General features: G+C 37.5%; 1 protein-coding gene across 1 annotated transcript in view; it reads right to left on the reverse strand.

Moving 5' to 3' along the window:
* NRAP (nebulin related anchoring protein) overlaps positions 1 to 16,315 on the reverse strand; it is a 50,366-nt gene extending 34,051 nt beyond the window's left edge. Inside the window, exons 1-13 of the mRNA XM_027647872.1 lie at positions 16,080 to 16,315; positions 15,704 to 15,798; positions 14,919 to 15,006; positions 12,647 to 12,751; positions 12,001 to 12,105; positions 11,231 to 11,338; positions 10,276 to 10,380; positions 9,631 to 9,738; positions 8,008 to 8,112; positions 5,224 to 5,328; positions 3,232 to 3,348; positions 1,397 to 1,501; positions 386 to 493 (exon numbers count right to left, since the gene is read on the reverse strand). Coding sequence (XP_027503673.1) covers positions 386 to 493; positions 1,397 to 1,501; positions 3,232 to 3,348; positions 5,224 to 5,328; positions 8,008 to 8,112; positions 9,631 to 9,738; positions 10,276 to 10,380; positions 11,231 to 11,338; positions 12,001 to 12,105; positions 12,647 to 12,751; positions 14,919 to 15,006; positions 15,704 to 15,798; positions 16,080 to 16,151 — 1,326 coding nt within the window. The 5' untranslated portion in view covers positions 16,152 to 16,315. The remainder of the gene's footprint in view (positions 1 to 385; positions 494 to 1,396; positions 1,502 to 3,231; positions 3,349 to 5,223; positions 5,329 to 8,007; positions 8,113 to 9,630; positions 9,739 to 10,275; positions 10,381 to 11,230; positions 11,339 to 12,000; positions 12,106 to 12,646; positions 12,752 to 14,918; positions 15,007 to 15,703; positions 15,799 to 16,079) is intronic.
* Between the last annotated feature and the right edge of the window lie 5,658 nt (positions 16,316 to 21,973).

The raw sequence follows: 21,973 nt of genomic DNA on the forward strand, positions 1-21,973 counted from the left end.
GAAGGAATGGTATGTAATGAAATAGCTTCTTGACTAACCCAGTAAATTAAATTGGAATCCAGAAATCTTCATTAAAGACTGTTTTTTTAGCAAAGGTCTGACCCTGGGGGTGGTGACAAACAACTTTCAGCATCCTACTGATGTCAAAGAAAACCGCAGGATCTCAGTATGTTGCCAGATCACTGAAATTTCTTATTTTAACTTCTTCCACACAGTGAGCTATAAATCAGTACAAAAGGGTTTCCAGAATCTCCCCTCTTCCCAACATGTCTGTTCTTCAGATCCCCGGTAAAATATGATCTAAAGTTTTCTATCAACTTAATTCTGGAAAAAAATGAAAGACAGGCAGGCACCAACCATCCAGGTGTGATTAAAAGAGACTTACATTGCTTGCCAATGTGCCAACTTTCATGGCATGTAGCATTCTCTTGTCCATGCCGACACCTACATAATGACCTTTCATTTCATTCTGGTAGGTTTCTTTGTATTTAAGCTGTACAAAAAAAAAAAAAAAAAAAAAAAAGCAAAAATACTCTGAGAAAATATGTTCAGTTGTACTATTCCATATTTCACAGTAGGGAGACAAATTATTTCAGCTGTGGTCTGCTAGTGTTGCGTCAATACAGAAACTCATTAGTCCACAACCTTGGAACTTTAAAAAATTTTTTAAAAAAACCCTCTGTGAATTTCCTGTTTTACAAGATGTCCTTTACATGTTCTTCATATGACCTGGCTGCCACATAAAGAAGATACCTCTGCATTCTATTGCTGCATATTATTTCAACAGAAATAAATCCTAGGGAAAAGTTCCAAGGAGGCAATATTTGTACATTAACAAATAAACAAAATTTGGCTGCTTTGGTGCATCTTTCACCAAGCCCAGAGTGGGGAATTTGACAAGAAACATTAATCACTCTACCATCTAAACTGTATGGCAAACTATTTGCTCTTCTGGCATTTCAGAGAATGGTAGGAGGCAGCATGAAACAAAATTATATTTCATGATCATGAGATACAAGTTATATAATTATTAACACTGGTTACTTTAACACAGTAATTATGTTTCTCTCTGGCATGAACTCTGGTGAAGTATCTTCTGTCTAACTTTCCAGTCAGGACACATACAATGAAAGAAATAATAATTATGACAGAAAACAGTAATAACGTAAGTAACCTCTCATCTATATACCATACAAGTTCTTTTCATAATCCTATTTAAAATGAGTCCCAGTTATTCATCGGGACACACTAGGATAGGTGCTGTACACACATGGGTAAAAATCAGTTATAATCACATTTCCAGTGTGCGCTTCTCTGAAACACACACACACAGATGACTTGTGATTCCAGTAGCTGTCAGGTTAAGTAAGCCACACACGAGGTGCTGAAAACTTACATCACTGGTGAATTTTGAGACCTTGCTCACATTCTTGAATTGTGGAGTATCACAGTAGTTCATGCTGTAGCCTTTGTTGTTTTCAAGATCCTTCCTGTACTCCACCTTAGTAAAAAAAAATGCAAAAGGGGAAGATACAGTGAAACCTTAATCTGCTCTGTCAAGTTCCTTCACACAATTTTTATTAGCCAGACCAACTCTTCTGAGATTTTGATACACAGTTTTCATCAGATGGTATATGATGAAAATTAATATGAGGAGAAGTTTCATATACTCATTTCTCATTTTATAAGCAAAAGAAATGCAAGCAATTCCATCCATTTGGACCTCTGCAAAGTGTATGAGACAGTGACATGAGGAAAATTATTAACAAAAACAATGACAAACAAAGGAATTTTAAGGTGAGCATGGAGCAAATGAAAAAAAAAAGAAAAAGCAGGAAGCATTGAACAGGGGAAAGTTTACCAGAAGAATCCTTCAGAGTAAGTTTAAATACAGAACAGGTTTGATATTTTCATCAAGTACCTTTGCTCCGAAGTAGGATATTGGGGTGATATTAAAAGGGTTACTGGAAATGGGACTAAATTCAGCAATGTAGAATTTAATATATATGGGGAGTAGTCATAAAAATTTCAGCTACAAGAGCTCATCACTTGAAAAGGCTAAGAAAGAGAAAATTGTTCATGTGTAGGATGACCACAGAAAGAAGTCAAGGTGCAAAAGTAACACGGCCATGTGGAGACCCTCGAGCAGGCACTGGGAATTACATGTGCTATGTACCAGGTTCCAGCAAGACCTCATCGAGAACTTATGTGCTCTTATAATCCTTCCTGTTTAAGGAACGTGTACTCAGCCTGTAACAGCTGCAGTGACAGACTGCGAGAGACAAGAAGAATTTAGCTTGCTTAGTCTGGGAAATCAAAGGCAGAGAGAAGAAAATTATATATTTGTAAACATCTCAAAAAGGTAGTCATGCAGGGAGAAGAACTTTTAAAACTAAAAGGCAATGTTAGCACAAAACACAGGAGTAATAAAGTGGACAGGAATAAATGTAGGCTAGGAATTAGAAGAGGAGGATAATATAATACTGTGTCAAAACAGCAGGAACCAGGAATCATTGGCCCAGGAGGCCCCTTCTAGTCCTAGTTCCAGGGGTTTTTCATTATTGAAGGTTTTATACTTTGACATCTCAAGAGTATAAGTTTTTAAAACTGCCATGGGGAAGTTCTAGAAACTCACATTTATTAATAGCTTTATAGCTGATATGACACTATAAATAAATTAATAATTCAGGATCTACTGAGAATTCTCTAGCAATCTTCCCTTGCCAAGCAGAAAAAGAATCAATTATCAGTAACTCACAGGTTTTCACATTATGGAAGAAAACAGAAATCTGCGTTAACAGAATGGTATGAATTTTGGCTTTGTTCATGTTATTTTTTAATTAATAGAAAAACTTTCTTTGAAATACTCTAAGGTACACACACAAGTTATCCTAAAGCACTTGTGATTATATTTAATAGCACATTAAGAGCACAGTTCAGGTTTGGGGTTTTTTTTCAGATTTCTTTTCTTCATGTGGTCAGAATTAGAAATACCCTTCTGGCGTTAGTTTCCCATGTTTTCATGCAGATCATTGGAAAGGCCAGGAAACAGTATCTGAAGATCTGTTCTTGAACTTTTCTCTCCAGTTACTGTGCCACACACAGATGATTTTTGTTGCATACAGTGCAGTAAGAACAACATCTTTTTATATTTGTAGTCCTTACTCATCAGACACAAATGTTTGTATGAGCTGCTCTCAAACTTGTTAACAGATTGATTCAAGTCCTTACCTCACTGACAAGCTTGTTAACACTTTGGGCTTGTTTAAGAACTAGGTTGTCTTCAGCTGTTAGGGAGTGAAAGTGAGCTGCACCTTTCATCTTGGAAAGATCTTTCTTGTATTTTATCTGAAAAGAAGTAGGGAAAATTATAAAATAGATGTCTACCTTCTCATTATTACTATTTAGACTCGCTTCATGAGTCAGGATAAGATTTTTCCTATTCTTGCTTTGATAGGTAAATGGAAATTGCTAAGTCGAATCACTGCAAGTACTTACTTCCAGAAATAACCCAGATATAACCCCACAGCCCTAAAATCCCTGTCAAGACATTTTGCTAGAAAGCATTTTTTTAAATCCATTTTATATGTACTTTGAACAACACTGGTTGTTGTTCATAGTTTGAATAGATAACTAGCAGGTTCTTAGCTATTAACTGGTTGGAGCTCATCTGTTCTTCTATTACTGAAGTTAATTCTCAGTACTTCGATTTTAGATATCTAGTCAGAGAACTGCAGATGGTCATCAGATGTTCTGTAAACTTTTCCTTTTCTAGAAACCAGCTTTTTAAAACAGCCACACATTTTTGCACTCTTAGTGTTCTTAGGGGAATTGTATTTCTCTACCAAACAGAGATTGAAATAAGGGAGTTGTTAATTTAATTTAGACATCGGGTTATTGACTTAAATTGGGCTCAGATGGGTGAAAAGAGATAATACATATATTGGCCTTTTGCCAAACTTTGTCCAGCAAAACCCCTGTTGGGAATATATTTGAGTAGCTCTTGCATAGGAGGAGATGCTTTATGATCTACATCTTATGTTACTGCTTAAAAATAGGATTCATAATTTACAAAATATTGAATTATTTTATGTGTGCTGGAGTGCAAAGTGTTTGGGGCTTTTATTTTCCAAGCCTGCATGTAGTTTCTCCAGCTTTAAAGCAGTAAGGTAGCTTGATAAGAACTTTAGTGTGCAAATCTTACCTCCGTGAACCAATCCTCCTCCTCACTCCAAGTATTACAAACTAATTAGGAAACTACTGATCATTAGCATTTTGAAAACCTATGAAACCGCCATCTTTATCTGGAAAGGTTAAATATTCCATGTTTAAACAAAATAGGGATTGTCACAAAGGGTTTGAGGCTTTTTATATTCTCTCAGTCATAAGCTCAGGTAACAGAACATGACCGATCCTTTCACTCTACTTCACTGCTCACGTCTGGTCCAGGCTAATGCAAGCTGAAAGACTCAACCATCTGTTAGCTCCCCAGAAAACAGACTGAGCTCATCAGCTCAGACAACCCCATGGGGGACAGGTGTCCACACTACAAAGGTTGTCATTCACAGGAACCCTTCAGAGCAGCCAGAAGGTAGTGACCTACAGACTGATCCGTTTTTTGCCACTGCCAGAAACAGTCTCCTCAAACAGGACTGAGGCTCTTTAATGGATGGGCTGTATGCAAGAATCACACATCACCACCTTTTTGCCAAGTCTTTAGTTTACCACTCAAAACTAAAAATTCCCAGCCTAGAAATAAGCTCACTTTAGTGAAGTGACAGTGTCATACTCTATGGTTTCTTTTCCTCCCTATGACTTGCTTTGTGCTAGAGGCATGATACATCAAAATATCAAAACCAGTACAGTTCATTCATCCTCCATTTATTCACTACTGGGAATACCACAGCAGTCCACAGGATGATTAAGGCAGTTGAAGGTTTCATTAATAATACAGGTGCAGATTTGCCAGGAGGGTGAACCTAACAGTAGGGATCCCCATTAGTTGCTACATCCATCTCCTCCCTCATGCAAGTTGGAGCTGTGCCCCCTTCTATTAATGGATATTATTAATCCCCTGAGCCATTCAGTTCCCAGCAATGCAGTGAAATGTCATTTTTGTTTACTTCTCAAGTGTAATTTTAGCATTCCCCTCCCAGGCACTTCTCTGACAAACTGCTGGTTTTAATTGTTTATGAATTGTATTGATTCAGGTTTCATACTTACATCACTTGCCAATTCATTTGCTTTCTTGGCATTTTGATAAGCTGGAGTGATCATAGCAGGAAAGCTTCCTTTCCCTCTGCGTTCTTCAAATTCATCCATATATCCCTGAAGAAAATTCATACTGTTTACTCATCATACATGAGCAGGTGGGACCATGGGTGATACTACAAAGCCCCGTAGACCTTGTTAGTAGGAAGGTTCATTGCTTCAATTATTTCTTTTTAAATGAAGAATATAATAAAATTACTAAATGTAAGAATAAAATTATCTGTTAAAATAACTACACTTGTAAAATTAGTTGTGCTTCATTGCAAGAGAACTTCAGGCAGATAATAGCCATGGTCAAGACAGCATTCAAGTATACAATGATATACATCTTCTAATCTCACCTCATTTCTTACAGAGATGATATCTACTTGCCTCTCTCTGTGTCAACACGTTTCCCTCAAATGTTATAAAAATACCTAATGGTTTGGGCAGACAGGAGATTTGCTTATATTTAGCAAGTTTAACGTAGGGTCAGCCTTCCTCTGTAGTGTTACAGAGATCGCATGATCTTTCCATGGCCATTTTTCACATTGTAACTGACCCAAAATAAAACTTCTCTGATGCAGTGACATATTTTGAAGAGGGATTAATTAATGAAGCATAAATACCTAGGTATTAAAATGGTAGACTCCTTACGGAATTTTAATGCCATTTGTTTGATTTTAAAAAAAACAGAATTGTTGTGAAATTAATGCTCTTAAATCTATCTATAGATAAATTTTTGTGTAAATGTTTGACAGTTTGAAAACCCTTTTGATAATTTAGTAACAAAATACTCGAGTTTTTTTCCAAATGGTCATGCCCAATGGCCACTCCAAAGCTTTCCATGGCAAGATCTGGGGAGAATATGGTAAATACACAAACAAGTAAGATATACTGTAATATGTCTTCTCTGCAATATTTTGTAAGTCCTTTATAGTAAAGAGGCAGTTTAAGTGAAAATATAATATGTGGCATGTCAAGAATGTCAGAGAGAGCAGAGATAGGAAAGCCTATAAATATTTGGGATAACCATTTTGTGAATTCTCAGTGAAAAACAATCCATTGCAGGTCATTCTGTGCACCATCAATCACATGGTAAGACAGGTCATACCATAATCTTCTGAATAATATAATGTAATTATAGCTATCTCACCTAAATTATTCTATAAACAGGCATAGAAAATACAAAATATCTTTGAATAATCAGCTGAGTCAGTTTTTTAAAATATCATTAATGAGTTTGAATTCTTCAGACTAATCAGTTTTTTTCTTCTTTCTCAAATAAATTTTTATGTAATTTCTAATATTGTTCATATTACAAAACAGTATTTCCAGTGTTAAGAAAATTATTCTAGCTGCTTCTAAGATCTTTAAGCACAAACAAAACTGGTGCTTAGCACACAGGAATTTTACAGTAAGGTTACTTAAATTGTCTCATGTTGTATATAAATGTACCTAATGATGTCGACAGTTAGAAATCTAATCCCTTTGCCCATCGTAAGTCACAATTTACTCAGAAAGATCCATTAATTTCAGTGACTCTATGTTATTTGACTAATAATATCAGTATCCAATCTATGAAGATTAAAACTCAAATTGAATTTGAAGTCTGTGACTGAAGTTTCAAAGACACTTTCAAAGAAAGAAACTTAAATCAATTCTAAAGACAGAAGCATTCTAATGCTTGAAAATGTAATTAGTGCCTTCTCAAATTCATTTTATTTGTTTATTCTTATTAAAACTTGTAGTAGTTCAAAAGACAGAAACTAATTGAAGGCTTTATTGCTACAGTTCTAAACTCATATTCTTCAAGGATGGTTTGCTTTTCACAGATTACTAAATGTAGATTTGGACAGAAGGGAAGAAATGTAAAATCCCAAATATTTTAGGGTAATACAATCCCTGTTCCTTCATTTCTCCAAAGTATATGGATCTACTGAGGAGCTAGGACAAAAAACCCTAAGATTAACCATATAGTTTTCTTTATACAAGAACACTATTCAATTTCTTTCAAGTTCCCTTTAGCTGTATTCAGTTCTGTTTAGCTGTGCTATTTGGAATATAATTTTGGAAGACCACAAAACCAACTATATTTCCTTAAAAATTAAACAAAAGCAAAACAAATGCCACAGACCCAAACAGAACTAAAGGCTATTTGGTTCCACAAATACAGAACTACAGCTTGTCATGCTCATAATATCCCTTCTGTAGAAGAGCTAAAATCTAAGAGATTTAGTGCTGCTCACACGTATTTAGAGCTGCAAAGCTCCTAAGATTTGTAAAAATACAAACAGGGATAAGTCGCTTAGCTATCTATCAACTTTCTACCATTTCATAACCCTTTGACTTTTCTCCTGACTGAATTTACATTTTCTTACTCATGGAGTGGGAGCATTTCCACAAGCAAACACACTTCAGTGTGATACATAACAACACTAAAATAGAAATGTATAGTGCATACATACACAGAGACAAAATTTGCCAAGGTAAGGCTCACCTCTTGGAATGACTCTACCACAAGGGTCAGGCAGAGACAGTGCATGCACCTTGTGGTTTCACCTTTTAAGAGCCAATGCCAAACGTATTACACATTAGGAGCATGGTGCAGTCGCACACCACCCTTTCCTTTGAGACTTTGTTTTCTCATGCAGGAAAAAAACGTGACAATAGGTCTCACTGTAGTTTCTAAATTCTGGAGCAATCAGCTGTAGTAATGATCAACATCAGCAGGGTTATCTCTTGGATGTTGCATACCTGGCCATACTGATCTCCATTTTCTCTTGCAGAAGTAACATCTGTTCCAGCTGTATGACTGGCTTTTCCCTTGATCTCTTTTTCGTATCTTTGATGATACTTTACCTAACAGGAAAAAAGGAAATGAATAATCTGCGTGAGTTTAGTCTGGTACACAGATGCTGCATGATAAATAACAATCAATGACATGCATATGTTGCCAATAAAGGATTGTCAAAATTCTCATTGCCACCAATCTACACAAGTCAAATATGCCGCTTGAAGGTATAAAAACAAAACTAGTGATGTCCTTTTTAATAATGCACTAGGAACATAGGACTTGCCATTTCAACCCAGACCATTAGTTCAGTGTGTTCAGAACCACCTGCTTGTCAGTGGTTAATCCCTGATGCTCCAGAAGTTTAAAAAAATAGAACTGATTGTAACGTAGTTTCATGGTTACCACAGAGCACTTTTTTAACCAGGGAATCATCTGAACACCATCAATAAATGCATTTGTTTCTGAAAGATGCTGATCTCCACAGTAATCAAGGGAATTTTAAGCATCCTTCAAGTTTAGACCAAGATTTGCACTACCTTTGCTGAAGTCAAAATAATGCCTGTACTTGACGCTGCCCTTTAATCACCATGTGTGTTTGCTGACAAAAATGAACGGTTTTCCACAGATCAAAGGCAAATTTTTTAAAAGTCAATTGCTTTTGCCTTCAGAATTACAGATCTTCTCTTGTTTTCTTCAATGACTCTTAATAATGTTTTAAATTCACTTCCATTGGGTTAGCGCAATATATTATCTTCTCCAACAAAAAGAGCCTTTCTTTCAGTTTCCAATAACAAAGCAAAATTAACTGTATATTTTGAAGCAATACTGACGTCCTTTTACAATGCTTATTTGAGAGTACAGTGGTGTTGTGGTTTTGTTATGTTTGGAAAGGAAAATTAAGCCAATAAAGATCAGTATACCAAAGAGCTTAAAAAAACCCATGAAAAAGTAAGGAGAGTAAAATGAGTGGAGTAGAAAGCTGTAGTTTATAAATCTATACCCGTGCCATGTGCTTGTGTGTGTAACTATGTCATGTGCTTGTGTAAAGGCAGTTTCTTAAGTTCATATTCAAGCCTCATCCTGCAACAGCACAAAGGCAGGAATAGGAAAATGAACAGTAAGGATCCACTCAGAGCATAGAAATACATGCAAAGCAGAGCTCTGCAAACACAGCCCTCCCCCAATAAAAGGTCACCCAGAAATATTGTGACTGTGTAAAAGAGCTGCACTTCGGACTTCATTTCTCATACTGAGTTGGGGAGAAGGAAATCAAAAGAGCTCCAGCTGACTCGTTATTGTTGCTCTTCTCAGCTGTATGCAACATGAGGCTGGGTAAAGGGGACATTTTTGCCAACAAAAATCCAGAGTGTTGATTCACAAATGCCTCTTTTTCTTTTTGTGCATAAAACTCACCCTTTATCCCTGCAAGAAGAGACAGTCACTGGAAAAATCTGTGTGTGAAGTACACTGCTAACATAACTCCACAATGTTCATGGAATTGCTGCCAGTAAATGTTTTAATCCAAAATTTGTATGATAATTTATTGTTTTCTTCCCCCAAAAAACTTTGTTTTGGACACTTACATCACTAGCTAGTTCATTTGCTCTCTTGGCTATTTGATAAGCTGGAGTGATCATAGCAGGAAAGCTGCCTTTTCCTTTCCGTTCTTCAAAGTCTTCTGTGTATTTCAACTGTAAAAATTCAAGATAGTTCAGGAGAAATTAGATCAAATGTATCTTGATTGCACACTTAGTCAGTTTTCAAAGTTGCAAAGTCAGGCGCTCCATGGCTGTCATCCACCAAAAGGAGGATGAACCATGAAGTCTGAATCTTTGCAATGTAGTCTTTAACTACATGATCACATATCTTCTGAAGGACAGTTGTTTAAAAAAAATACTGAAGGTGTCTGCAAGATGCCTGCTCTATTTATATTAGAGTCAGGCATCTTCTTTCTTTACCTCGCATGGCACCTAATTGTTGGGTATAGCACAAACTAGTTCTCTGCCTTCAGTTCTAGGCAGAGGGATTAGCCAGCTAATCCCTAAAATGGCCTAAAACTGAATATGGTCTTTGTAACTGGAAGTATTAAATACTTAACTGTAAAATGAGCCTGCCTTTAAAATATTATTTTTTATTTTTCTTTGTGTTCATATTTTTAAGTGATCTATAAATATCCCAAGAATCACTTGGAGAGTCAGAAAGAGGTCAATCTGTTTTGCTTCACTTACATCACTTGAAAGCTGTGATCCAGCCTTGGCATGAAGTATATCTGGAGTGTCTACAACAGAGGTGAACTTTGAAACTCTCTCTTCGTGTCCACGCTTGTATTCTACCTGAAGAGAAAAACACATAAATCCATATTAAAAACAATAAGCAGCAAATACATATTTCCTATCAGAAAGCTTCTAGAGAAAATGAGCAACAGCTGTCATGGCACTCCCCACTGTACAGTCAAGCTATCACTATATTTAAGGCCCAATTTCCTTACAGTTAATCCCAGAAGTAGACAGAAATGGACCCAAATAATCAAATTTTCAAATTATATGAGATTGATGTGAGCCATACATTGATCAAAATGTCATGAGAATAGTCAATAATGGCCCAAGATTATAGTGCAATGACAATGCAGACAGTGTTTGCAGAAAACAATGCAATACTTTACCAATACTTTAAAATTACTTCTGTAAGATTTATTTTTACTTGATCTTTTTCAGTTGAAAAGTTACTTTTATAACTAAGCAATTTTCTGCGCATATATTTAAGTAGCTTTCAGATAAAATAATTTTAATATTACAGTTCTTTAACTTCAAATAATAAAGCAAGTAAAAAATTTCAAATGTAAATAATGAGATGAATAAAGCCATAACATGAAAACAAAGGTAATTAATTAAATTAACATTTTAGAGTGAGTCAAAATCTTTTTCAGATTGTGATAAACTACAGCAAAAGTCACTACATTTTTCAGGAAATACCTATATTGTCATTTATCCCATATAACTGTCTTCCCAGGCCAAGTAATTTGTCAAGGCTGTTTTCTGCATCATGTTAAAATTTTCTCATTATGTAGAATTAACAGGACAACAGTTATTCATAATAGAATCTAATGTCTAAAGTGAATGGCCTGAATCCAGGATTGTCCGGCTTCAGAAGTCTAAAACATAATTAAAAACCCCTGTGACTTACATCGCTGCTTAGCTGGGTGGCTCTCTTAGCAACCTGATAACCTGGAGTGATCATAGCAGGAAAGCTGCCTTTGCCTCTCCTTGGCTCATATTCTTCTGTATACTGAAACTAGAAAATTAATTTGTTTTCTCATTACAGAAGAACCCATCATAGTTTAATGTGATTCCTCTTTTAATGCCTGCTTCCTAAAGGTATGTATCACTTTATTTGAAAGTAAACAAATTAAAGAACTTACACCTTATAAGTTTGTTAGGTAAAACTATTTCCTACACAGAACAGAAAACAGTTCCCATTCATATCAATTATCCACTGTTAATTTGCTATGTTGACTGGGTCACTAACCCATTGTATGGACACAGACAATCAGTCATAATTCAGAAGTGATTTTCATCGGTCATGGAAATACAGTCAATAGAAACAGGATGTTTTCCATCATGAGTTCTGCTCTACTGAGACAGCACCACTTACTAGATCAGGTCACCTCGGTTTGGTCATAGTCGAAGTGCTTCTCAGTTACAAAAATATATTAATGTATGATATCTAGAATGGGCAATAGAACTGTTACATGACTTTAATCACTTCCACAATTAAGTATTGTTATTGACAGAAGTAAACATGTCAGTCTTTCCTACGGTAACATCTTACCAAAGACGTATTTCATGCAAAGGCTGGAGGTGACTCTTACAAAACACTGATTTTGATGCATTTGTAAGTCTTCAGAATATGATAGACCATGACAATAAAGCTAGTCCAAGTATCAGTCCACTTACATCACTCAGAGTTTTCTGTGCCTGCGTTATCTTGACCATCTCAGGATCTGGGATAGTTCCTGAGTACCATGATTTTCCTCCCTCGTAGGCAGCATAGTAAGCATTCTACAAAACAAAAATTAAATAACTACCAATCTTCACCCTTGTTTTAATACTCAAACAGCTGATCTGACAGAAAAAAAAAGAAACACACATAGTGCTGTGGAAGTGAAATCTGCGGATGTACAGCACAAGGCCTACATTCCAAATACCTTCAGAAAATGCCAAGGCAGAACTTGTGTAATAAGAACTGACATCAAGATGACAGGATCTAGGATCCTGGAGTGAGACTCAAATAATGTTCTCTGGGAATCAGATCACTTGCTGTGAAGCTCCAGTGCCAGTAGAGAGAAGATACATAGAGCATGGCTGTACATGCAGCAGTCCAAACAGTTAACTGTACAGATACACTCCCTCCTCTTCTGATTCTTGCATCCTAAGCTATAGTTGAGCTGTGTTACTTTGAAAAGTTTAGCCAAATGAGAAGCAATGGCTTTTTTTTAGCACTTAAATCCTGTGACTAAATCCTCTAACAGTGAGGACTGCCAGTGCCAATCCTTGGTCTCCTGCAGGCTAGTAGCTTGAAGACTTGAGGGATATTTCTTACCTGGGTAGCCAGTTGTTGGGCTTTATAGACACCTTCAATTTCTCTGGACCTTACATCCCATTGAAAGACTGATTTGAATTGTTCACTCTCTTCTCGATATTTTATCTGAAAAAAAAAAAAGATAATTACTTGTTTTGGTAGCTTATTAGTAGATAACAACACTCCTCCCCTTCAGAGAAGAACACGAAGGGAGACAAACAGGGTGAAGATTGCATTTAGCCCTAAGGTCAAAATTCTGCTTTCTAGTTCACACCCAGCTTCTACCTAAGATTTCTGCTAATATTGGAGAGCTCCTCTAAAGGAGCAGTGTATTACACCTGAAATATGGCATGACAGTCTGAAAGAATAATTTGATAATTAGATGATACTTTTGGATGAGATAAAATATGAGAATAATTAAGACATTTTAAGCAGGACATGTCAGTGTAGCGTTAGATGAAAGAACTTTTACCAGATGAGCAATATTCTATTCTCCTTTTTCCCTGCACAGTGTCCACTAGGTATCCTAGTTCTGTATATGTAAATGGCTACTATATTTAGTCCTGGGTCATTATTTTCCTACTGCTACTTTTAGCATGATAGCATATAGAAATCCAACTGAAATCACAGCTCTGGTATAGAACTCACTCTTCAGATGTAAAAACTCAAAGACTACAAAATTTAAACTGAGTGGACAGAAATATTACTGACCATATGTACCATTATTCCCATTTATAAATTGAGCACAGAAGTGCAGAGAGCTAAATTATTCATCTGCTCACACAGAAATTCTGTGTTGAGAGAGTGAGTTTAATTTTTATCTCTGCATTCGAGTTGACATCTCAGCATAAGACTTAAGTGAGAACATCATGTTAGGATTGAAGAAACACCTTCTATTTTTTGCATCAAAAATAACCTTACATATAAAAACCAACAAACTACAGCAGCAAGTGAAACCTTTTCCCAAGTTATCATTATTTTATACATTAGTATGAAAAAAACTTCTCCTCCTCACAAAATCTCTACAGAAGCACTCCCTTTAAGTAGGTTCTGCAGAATCAGCTTCTTTACTCTTAACAATTTTCCCTCTGGAACAGAACCTCATTATGTGATTGAAAAGGACAGAAGGTGCTTTAGGTGTATAGAACAAGGGAAAGTGATCTTTGAGCTATCATTTGTCCGCCTGGTATATTCACATGCACTGGAAGTATCAGTCTCATATCACTGCCTAAAACCAGAAATAGAACCTGCAGTAATCCCAGACTCATTCCTGACCAGATCCGTCACATACAGTTTAAAGTGTGATAGTCACTGCTGGAGTAGTTACGGCCCATGATATTGCAACAACTGATGCACAAGAATTGCTGTACAAAATGATAAAAGACACAACATCTGTTGAAGGCTATTAATGTGCATCAACTTTGTATAGCTGACACAGAACAGCAGAATGAATTTAATATACTATAATCTAAGAAATACAACAATGATGGCTAATCACATTAAAACACATTGTTTTGACAATATAAAAAGACGTGATATCCAAGAAAATACTATCACGTGGAGAAGTGAGATATCTATCGGAGTTTGGCCGTTCCTGTAATCTTAATCTCATTAAATCCTTAGAAATGCAAGTTTGAAACCGATGTGTTTGTAGGGAAACAGTGCAAATCCAGGGATGGCGTTTGGGAAGCCGGCGGGCCGTGAGCGCCCCTCGCGGTTGGTCGGGGCACAGCAGCCCTGGGAGGGTGGATGCGGCTGAAAGGGCGCGGGAAGCGCTTCCATCCCAACACCTCCAGCAAAACCGTGCAAAGATCCCTGGACTTCGCGTTTACGCGCCTCAGATTTGCCAGAAATACTTCACAAAGTACTTGTGAGAACTTTCGCCTGCGTGCCGCCTGGGTATAATTCATTTATTGTTTCACAACAGTTTCTGAAGAGATCACAAAGCAAATAGGTCGTTCCTGTTTCTGAAGCCTGTGTAGCCCCCCTTAGTTGCTAAGTTTACAGAGCTCTGGGCAGTTTATGTGAGCAGTGATTCCATATAGGTTCTCAGATATGGCAGGTGAGAAGCTTCTATCCATTTTTCCTTCTGAAAGCAGAAGCAAATTCAGATCTAACCTTTCTTTCTCATGAGTAATCGCATTTAAAAAATTATGATTCAAACATAACTGAAATCTTACTGCTCAAAAAGAATGCAGGGGGTAAGTAAAAGCACGTATTTATATTTATAAAGCAAGACACATCATCAAAATGTAGAACAAAGACTAACACATTTGACCATCGAGATTCTTACCTCACTTACAATTTCTGACAGTTTTTTCGCATTCATATTTACTGGTGTGTCAAATACACTTGTGAATGCATTGTTTTTTGGATTATGCCTGAAAAAAATGGGAAGTGTAAAAGGATATTAGGAATGTACCAGGCAGCCCACCAGAAAGGTTCTCTCTGAGCACTTAAGAACACAATACCAGCCTCCACCCCTCTATACATAACTTTTCCCCCACTTACACAGAGATCTCAGATTACATTCAAGTTATTATTGCATGGAGTGGGTGCCTAGAGCAAAATTAATTTTAATGATCATCATATCAATGCTGTGTTTCTAATAACAAAAGAGAATAATAGAATAAAAAACAACTGTCATCTCTCCTTTTTCTGCCGACAAATTTGACAGGAATTGATCATTATAAAATAAAAACTTCCTAGAACAAACCAACTCAAAAATCTGCATTTTATATATTTTCTTTATGATTAGCTCAACCTTGTTAACTCTTAACCACTGATTTGGAAAGCGCTGAATTTTATGGTTGGGTTTATTTTCTTCCCATAATACCAAAATGGAACTTAATTTGCCATCTTTTAACACATTGAACAAATGAGGAAGCTTTATGTACAGTAACAAGTGTTTCCCAAAGATATGCACCAAGGCAGTAACAATACCTAATTTCACATCACACATGGAACCAGGCTGAGTCCAAACGGTGATGTTCTATTACATTAAAATAATTAGGGAAATTAAAACTTAAAAAAAAAAAAAAAAAAAAAAAAAAGAGAAAGAAAAGGAAACACACTTACGCTTGACAGTAAGGTTTTTTCTCATGGCTAACAAAGTTGTTTACTGTTAACATCATCTTGCATACTTCACAGTGAAAACAGGCTTTATGCCATGTCTAGAAATACCACAAAACAGAAACCAAACAGACATGATTTGTATTTCATTATTATTCTGTTAAGTTTTAAATCTCATTTAAGTTTTAAAACTCATTTAACCTTACCATTCATTTAACTAATTTGAAGCATTTTTCTTCAAATATATATGTATAATTAACTCATTTCAGTTCTGAAATCAGTTATGAGTAAAGAACTTTCGGAACCAAGAGATTTGCACTGTGTTTAAAGTGCCAATCTGTACATTTATTATACTCCAAAATGATAAAGAAAGAGAACTGACCTGATCTATACAGTTAATCTTCTCAGCAGGGTAAACCCCATAGCCACATCTAGCACACGGCTGCACATTCATCTTGAAATCCTCAGAGTGAAAAATATATAGGTTTATACAAAAGGTTCAAAGAGTATAAAAGTGACTTTTTGGCCTGTGCAAAGCACACTCTAGACACTCCAGTCAGGGCCTTTTGCTGTGGTCAATGGCTCCCATTAAAGCTCTGAATTGAAGTCTGCTGCTCCTTTTGCTGACCTTCTGTTTCAAAGTCAGCTGCAGGCTGGCTTTTAAAGCTGCCAGTTAGTAAGAGCGGTTATTTTGGCAACTGTGTCAGTGCGTAAGGGAGGGCAGCAATATCTTTCTCTAAATAGAAGAATGAACTCACAGAAACTAATCATGTCCATGTGAATATTAGAGCCTGATCATTTAGTATTTCAGTTTTGTTGTCATAAGCCCAGGATGAAGAGAAAAGTATACACAGTAGCAGCAATTTATCATAGTTTCTCCTCATCCTCATATACAAGTGACCTCACGGAGGACTACTGCACATTTAGGAACAGCCTCATAATAAAAGGTACCATCAGAGATACAGGCTAGAGATGGGTTTGGAGCTTCCTGGACCTTTGGTGGATTTAGAAGAGGTGTAGCACCATTGTCCCAGATGAGTCATTAGTTTTTTCTCTTGATGCCAGCTCAGTTTCTCTTTGTGCATTACAGGCAGCAGAGCAGGGCACACTCATTTCTCATATCTTTCTGTTTCATCAACCTGTCACTCCATCTCCAGCTGTAGGAGGATGCATAGTGAGACAGGAAGAGACTGTTATCTCAAATAGTTCTAAACATGATGGGCACAAATCCAAACTTCTATCTACTACAGGAAAAACTTCAAAAAGGAACCATTTACTATTGCATAGAATGAACAAAGCAGCTGTTTAACAGTGTTCCCAATGAGTAGGCTGGCACAGATCAGAATGTAAAAATTCCTTCACCAAATAACGATAAGGAATTATTATATCTGATATTACAATTCAAGCAAGCTATTAAGGTTGTGAAGTCTTCTCTGAGCAAAAGAAGCTATTAAATTCTACCAGCTACAAATGGTCAGGATTTGAGATTTGTATCTCACCTAATCATAATACTTCCAGCTGCAGGGCTCCATAACCCTGGGACACAGCTAAGAGTTATCTCAATCTGATTAAAAGTCTACTCAGTCATTCATACATCTGCACCACTTCCCATGCCTGCAGCAGTCCTGGGATATTGCTAAGCACTTTCCTTTTCTATAAACTACAAACAATTCCATCAAAATTATTTCTGGCTAAACCTTCCAGGTATGCTTACAGAGCCTCCTATTCATCTCTCCACAGAGATATGCAGTTTTGCTTAACTTATTATTACTCCTTTTACTGAATGCTGACAATGTCCTGGCACAATGTACTGTCAGCAACTGGTGTGCTGAAAATAGAGTCTCTAATCTGAAGAGCAGTGGCACAAAGTCCTGAAAACACTTGAGGTCTTTCAAAGTGATATATCAGTATATAAACAGATGCATTTTTCATTTTAAAAAAATGCCCACACAACATAACTTCTTGTATTAAAATAACAGCTGATTTACCTCATGTTATTCCTTTTGGGATCAAGAGCGATTTTTGTTGACCAAGTTACATCACAATAATATTTATCCCACTCACACCTGTGAACAAAATTAGTTTGGAATTCTCCCAGTTCCCTTCTCACACAGCTTTGCATCTTGTCCCACATTGCCATTCTGTTTATGCAAGTGACCTATATTGGGGTCACAGTGGCCTGGCTGTCCCCTCCTTCTTTAGCACTTGGCACATTACCAATTGCTGCCTCTTTGTGTTCATGTACTCTAAGCGTCACTATATTGTATATTTTCTCGATAGTCCTAGTTGTCTTCACACTACCTGAATCTATGCTAGAGCCCTTATCTCACATTTTAGCAAGAATAAAAGATGCATGGCCTGCTCCTGTCCCAGCACAGGCAGTACATTGGTTAAGACCCCCTGAAATGAGTTTGGAGAGGTGCTGAAAGCAGGACATCCCTGAACCACACAAAACATAGTCTTGGCAACTACAGAACAAATACTTTATTCAGGAGCCACCTGAACAGTGATCATCCGGACAGGACTCCAGCGGGAATCATAAGTGTATAGACCCCATGTACACTCTGCACCCAGAGAGCTTATTAGTGGTCCCTGAAAGGAATGAGACCATATGTCCCTTCCAAGAAGCCTCTCAGACAGCTAGAAGCCCTTTATTTCACAGATAAATAGTATTTCATTTCAAGTTATACAAAGACTGCTTCTTTTCATAGCGACAGACACTACCAGCTTGGCTGGAAGTCAGAAAATACATTTTCCAAGTTCTTCTGCTTCTCCCAAGTTATAGCATGTTCAAGAGGAGAAGCATGGTAAGCCACAATGTCCTACACAGCCGCTGTCTTTCCCAGCCACACTACTTCCCTCACATCCATTGTGCACAGTTTCTGCTGGAGTCTATTGAAGATTTCCCCATTTCTAAGCACCTCAAAACTGTCCTGTTGCCTGGACTGTTCTTCACCACCCTGGATTAACACTGAGTTGCTAACAGAAAAGAGAGTGTATTGAAAAATAAGCATTGTACAGTCTCATTACAAAGTAAGCACTGCATTTTGATCATGCAAAGAATTAAATCACAAAACCGGTGCAAGTTTGTTATCTTGACAAATCTTAGCAAGACATTTTCTCTTCAGTTAAAAGCTCATTGTGGCTTTTTTTCTCCTTTAGTAAGGCCCCATAAAGGCTTTTTGATATCAATGAAAATCTTAAAAGGCTTTACTTAACAGTAGAACCTTAATCAATGTGGTTTAAAAGTACTGTAGTTACACATAAAGTACAAGGAGACAGTACCTTGAAAGTGCAAATTAGTAGGAAGAAACATTGTTACCTCTCCAACCTCCTTAAATTCATTGAATTAACTGCACAGAAAACTTGGAGCACGTCTGCATCCTCAATCTGAATCTAAAAAGCACACATTAGTTACACAAAGTAACCTCGTGAGAGACATTCAAGTCAAGATCACCCCCTCTGTCCCTCCTGAATAGGAGCTGTGCCCTTTCAACCACATGAATAGCGGGAAGTCAGACACCACAGATTATGGCAACCCTATCCTCTCTCTGCTTGCAAAAAAAACCCCCAAACTTGTGCTGGTTCACTACACAAACTGGGAGTGTTACGCACTGTTAAAAGCTGCCTGTAAAATTTCAAACACTAGATCAGCCTCTTTATAATCTTTCCTGAATCCCGTGATTGATTAGTTACCTGGACTCAGGGTCTTTTGCCTCATACAGTCTCTCCATGCTAATGAAATTTAGCATAGTAGCAAATCCAGCTTGCAAAAATATTGAAAGAAAGCTGGAAAAGATTTAGCAAGACCAAAATCTCCTAAGACTCAAAGAAAAACTTCTAAGGAACCACCTTCCAAACAGTTTTTACATTTTCACTGTTTTGGAAACCAATCAACAGCTGCTTACATTTCATGACTAAAAGGATTTATGCTTACACTTTCCCTTTGTTGCCACTGTCAGGAAAACCTAAGAGTGTAGGGATTTTGCAAATGCTTCTAATAGAGCAAGACAAAGTAAAAGAGAAATTGAAAAAAGAACCAACAGGAGAAGAAGGCATCACTGTTACAGAGCAGAGAAAGAACTGGTGAGGATGTGCTACAATTTAAGCTGAAAGCTTGAAGAAATGTGTGTAAAGCATGCACAGCATAGCCCATGTGCACACAATGAGACTACCAGTGTCCAAATATGCCAATTTATTGTGTATCATAACATAAAAAAGACCCAAGTTTAAAACTCATAAAACATGGCACGTGCAACAGATCATCTCTGCCTGATTACAGAGAAATCCCACCGAAACACACACACCAAACTGACTGAGATGCATTATTCTATGGAATTCCATAAAGTCATGGTGTGCCAAATCACACCACGCTGCCCCCATATTCCCCATAACACATCAAAACCATCCATCCTTTCTTGCAAAATATATAAAAACCTAACAATTGTCATTTAGGAGTGATCACCTTGTGAGTCACTCAAATCCTCCATCCTAAAAGTATTCCCACACCTGTCTCCCAGGTCTCAGTGAAGCCCCATTCTTGTTTTCACAGACTTTGTGCAGAACACAGCACACAGTTATTATTCCAGACAGGTACTATTCAATTGCCTCGAGCCTTGTACCTGCCATCTACCTTTCGATTTCCCAAAGGCATTCTCCACTGTCATCCTGCAGCTGCTTACGCAGTGGTTAAACACTTATTTTCTACAATGCATACAGCCAGTCAAAGACTTCATTATTATTGTTTTTAGGGAGTAGAGAGTCTCCATGGATAAGAAAAGGAATGCTGATGGTATAGGTATCACATTGCTGGCTCTTCCCCCTACCCAGTAATGCATATGGCCAGCTGTGCAACATTACACATGAGAAGTTTTTTCTTCCTGACCCTTCCCTAGGTGGCAATCACTCCACGCCCTGAAGCAAGAAACTTTCTCCTACTTCTACTGTCTTTTTAATTTCTCCCTTACTCCATACTGGAAACAAGCAAGATTTTGGGAAAAAAAAAATCTAGCATCTTATACTGCATTAAAATTAACACATACTGAAGAAAGGTATTGCAGCACATTGAGGAATCAAATTTTGTCTTTGTGAATGCCAGCTACCAATGTGAAAAGAAAAAAAGAAACCATTTTTTCAGATGTGTCCCATACCCAATTCTATTGGCAAACTCTTGAAAATTGGCAAGGATTATCAGGCCACTTTTTTGATAACAATACAATAACCTTTACAAAAAAGCCATTTCTAAGGTCTGCTAATTTGGCTGTGGTGGCTGGATGGTAATGGATAAACATTTTCATCAAGATATAGAAGACAGTTGCTTCTGGATTTCCTAGATAAGTCCCATACACATTGCTAGGAAAGCATATTTGGATATTCTGAAGGTCAGGTGCCACTGCCAGTCATCACTGGTGACAGCACTCTCCCCTCCATGCATGTACTTGAAGATCTATGCATTTCCAGTGTATCTGTTTTCCATGATGACCGATTACAGATTTAGAAGTGATGCTGTCTTCTTGAAAAGAAGCAGCTAACAGGTGGCGTGAGAGGAACCACGGGATTCTGTTTGATTTTTCAGGAGAAAACTTTGGCTACGTATCCAGCCAGGAGCTACAGGCACAACCCCACGAAGCAGAGCCTGGTCCCAGTGGTAGCACGCAGACACACGGCAAGAGCCCTGTGCTGCTCAGACGCTCCTCCACCACATCGAAGCAGTGACCTGTTGTGAAGAAAAAGGTTGTTTGTTACCATGCCTGTGTTTTGTGCCAATTATGAAGCAGTTACGCTGAAAAATGTCTCTTTGATGTAAATCTCTTCAGGTAGTGAATGTTAAACGCCACACACTGCTGGGTAGGTGTATGATTTTGTAGGATCGGAGCCTACATCCAGGAGTAATTAGCAAGACTGTGCCAGTCTTCAGTCCATGTACTGGACTGCTGGGCCTGATGCAACAGCTACACAGTAGGATATCATAATTAGCAGAGATGCAACACACAGAATAATTGGGAAGATGGGGAAATGCCACTGAAGTTTATACAAGGGGATAAAATTTCCTTAGATCTAGACAATCTCGTGTCACCATGAAACTTAAGGCTCTTCTTTCTCGGGGGTGTGTCGGGGCATAGTTATTAAAGAAGTGGTAATTTCGGTTTCGCTGTGATGTAGCCGTCATTACCTGGGAAGCGAGGACGGCCCGGGGGATGCGCCCGAGACCCTCTGCCACGGGGAACGGACAGGGACAGGGACAGGGATGGGGATAGTGACAGAGACAGGGAAAGT

The sequence above is a fragment of the Corapipo altera genome, unplaced genomic scaffold, assembly GCF_003945725.1.
Source record: "Corapipo altera isolate COAL_440 unplaced genomic scaffold, ASM394572v1 56, whole genome shotgun sequence".
NCBI classification, from domain to species: domain Eukaryota; kingdom Metazoa; phylum Chordata; class Aves; order Passeriformes; family Pipridae; genus Corapipo; species Corapipo altera.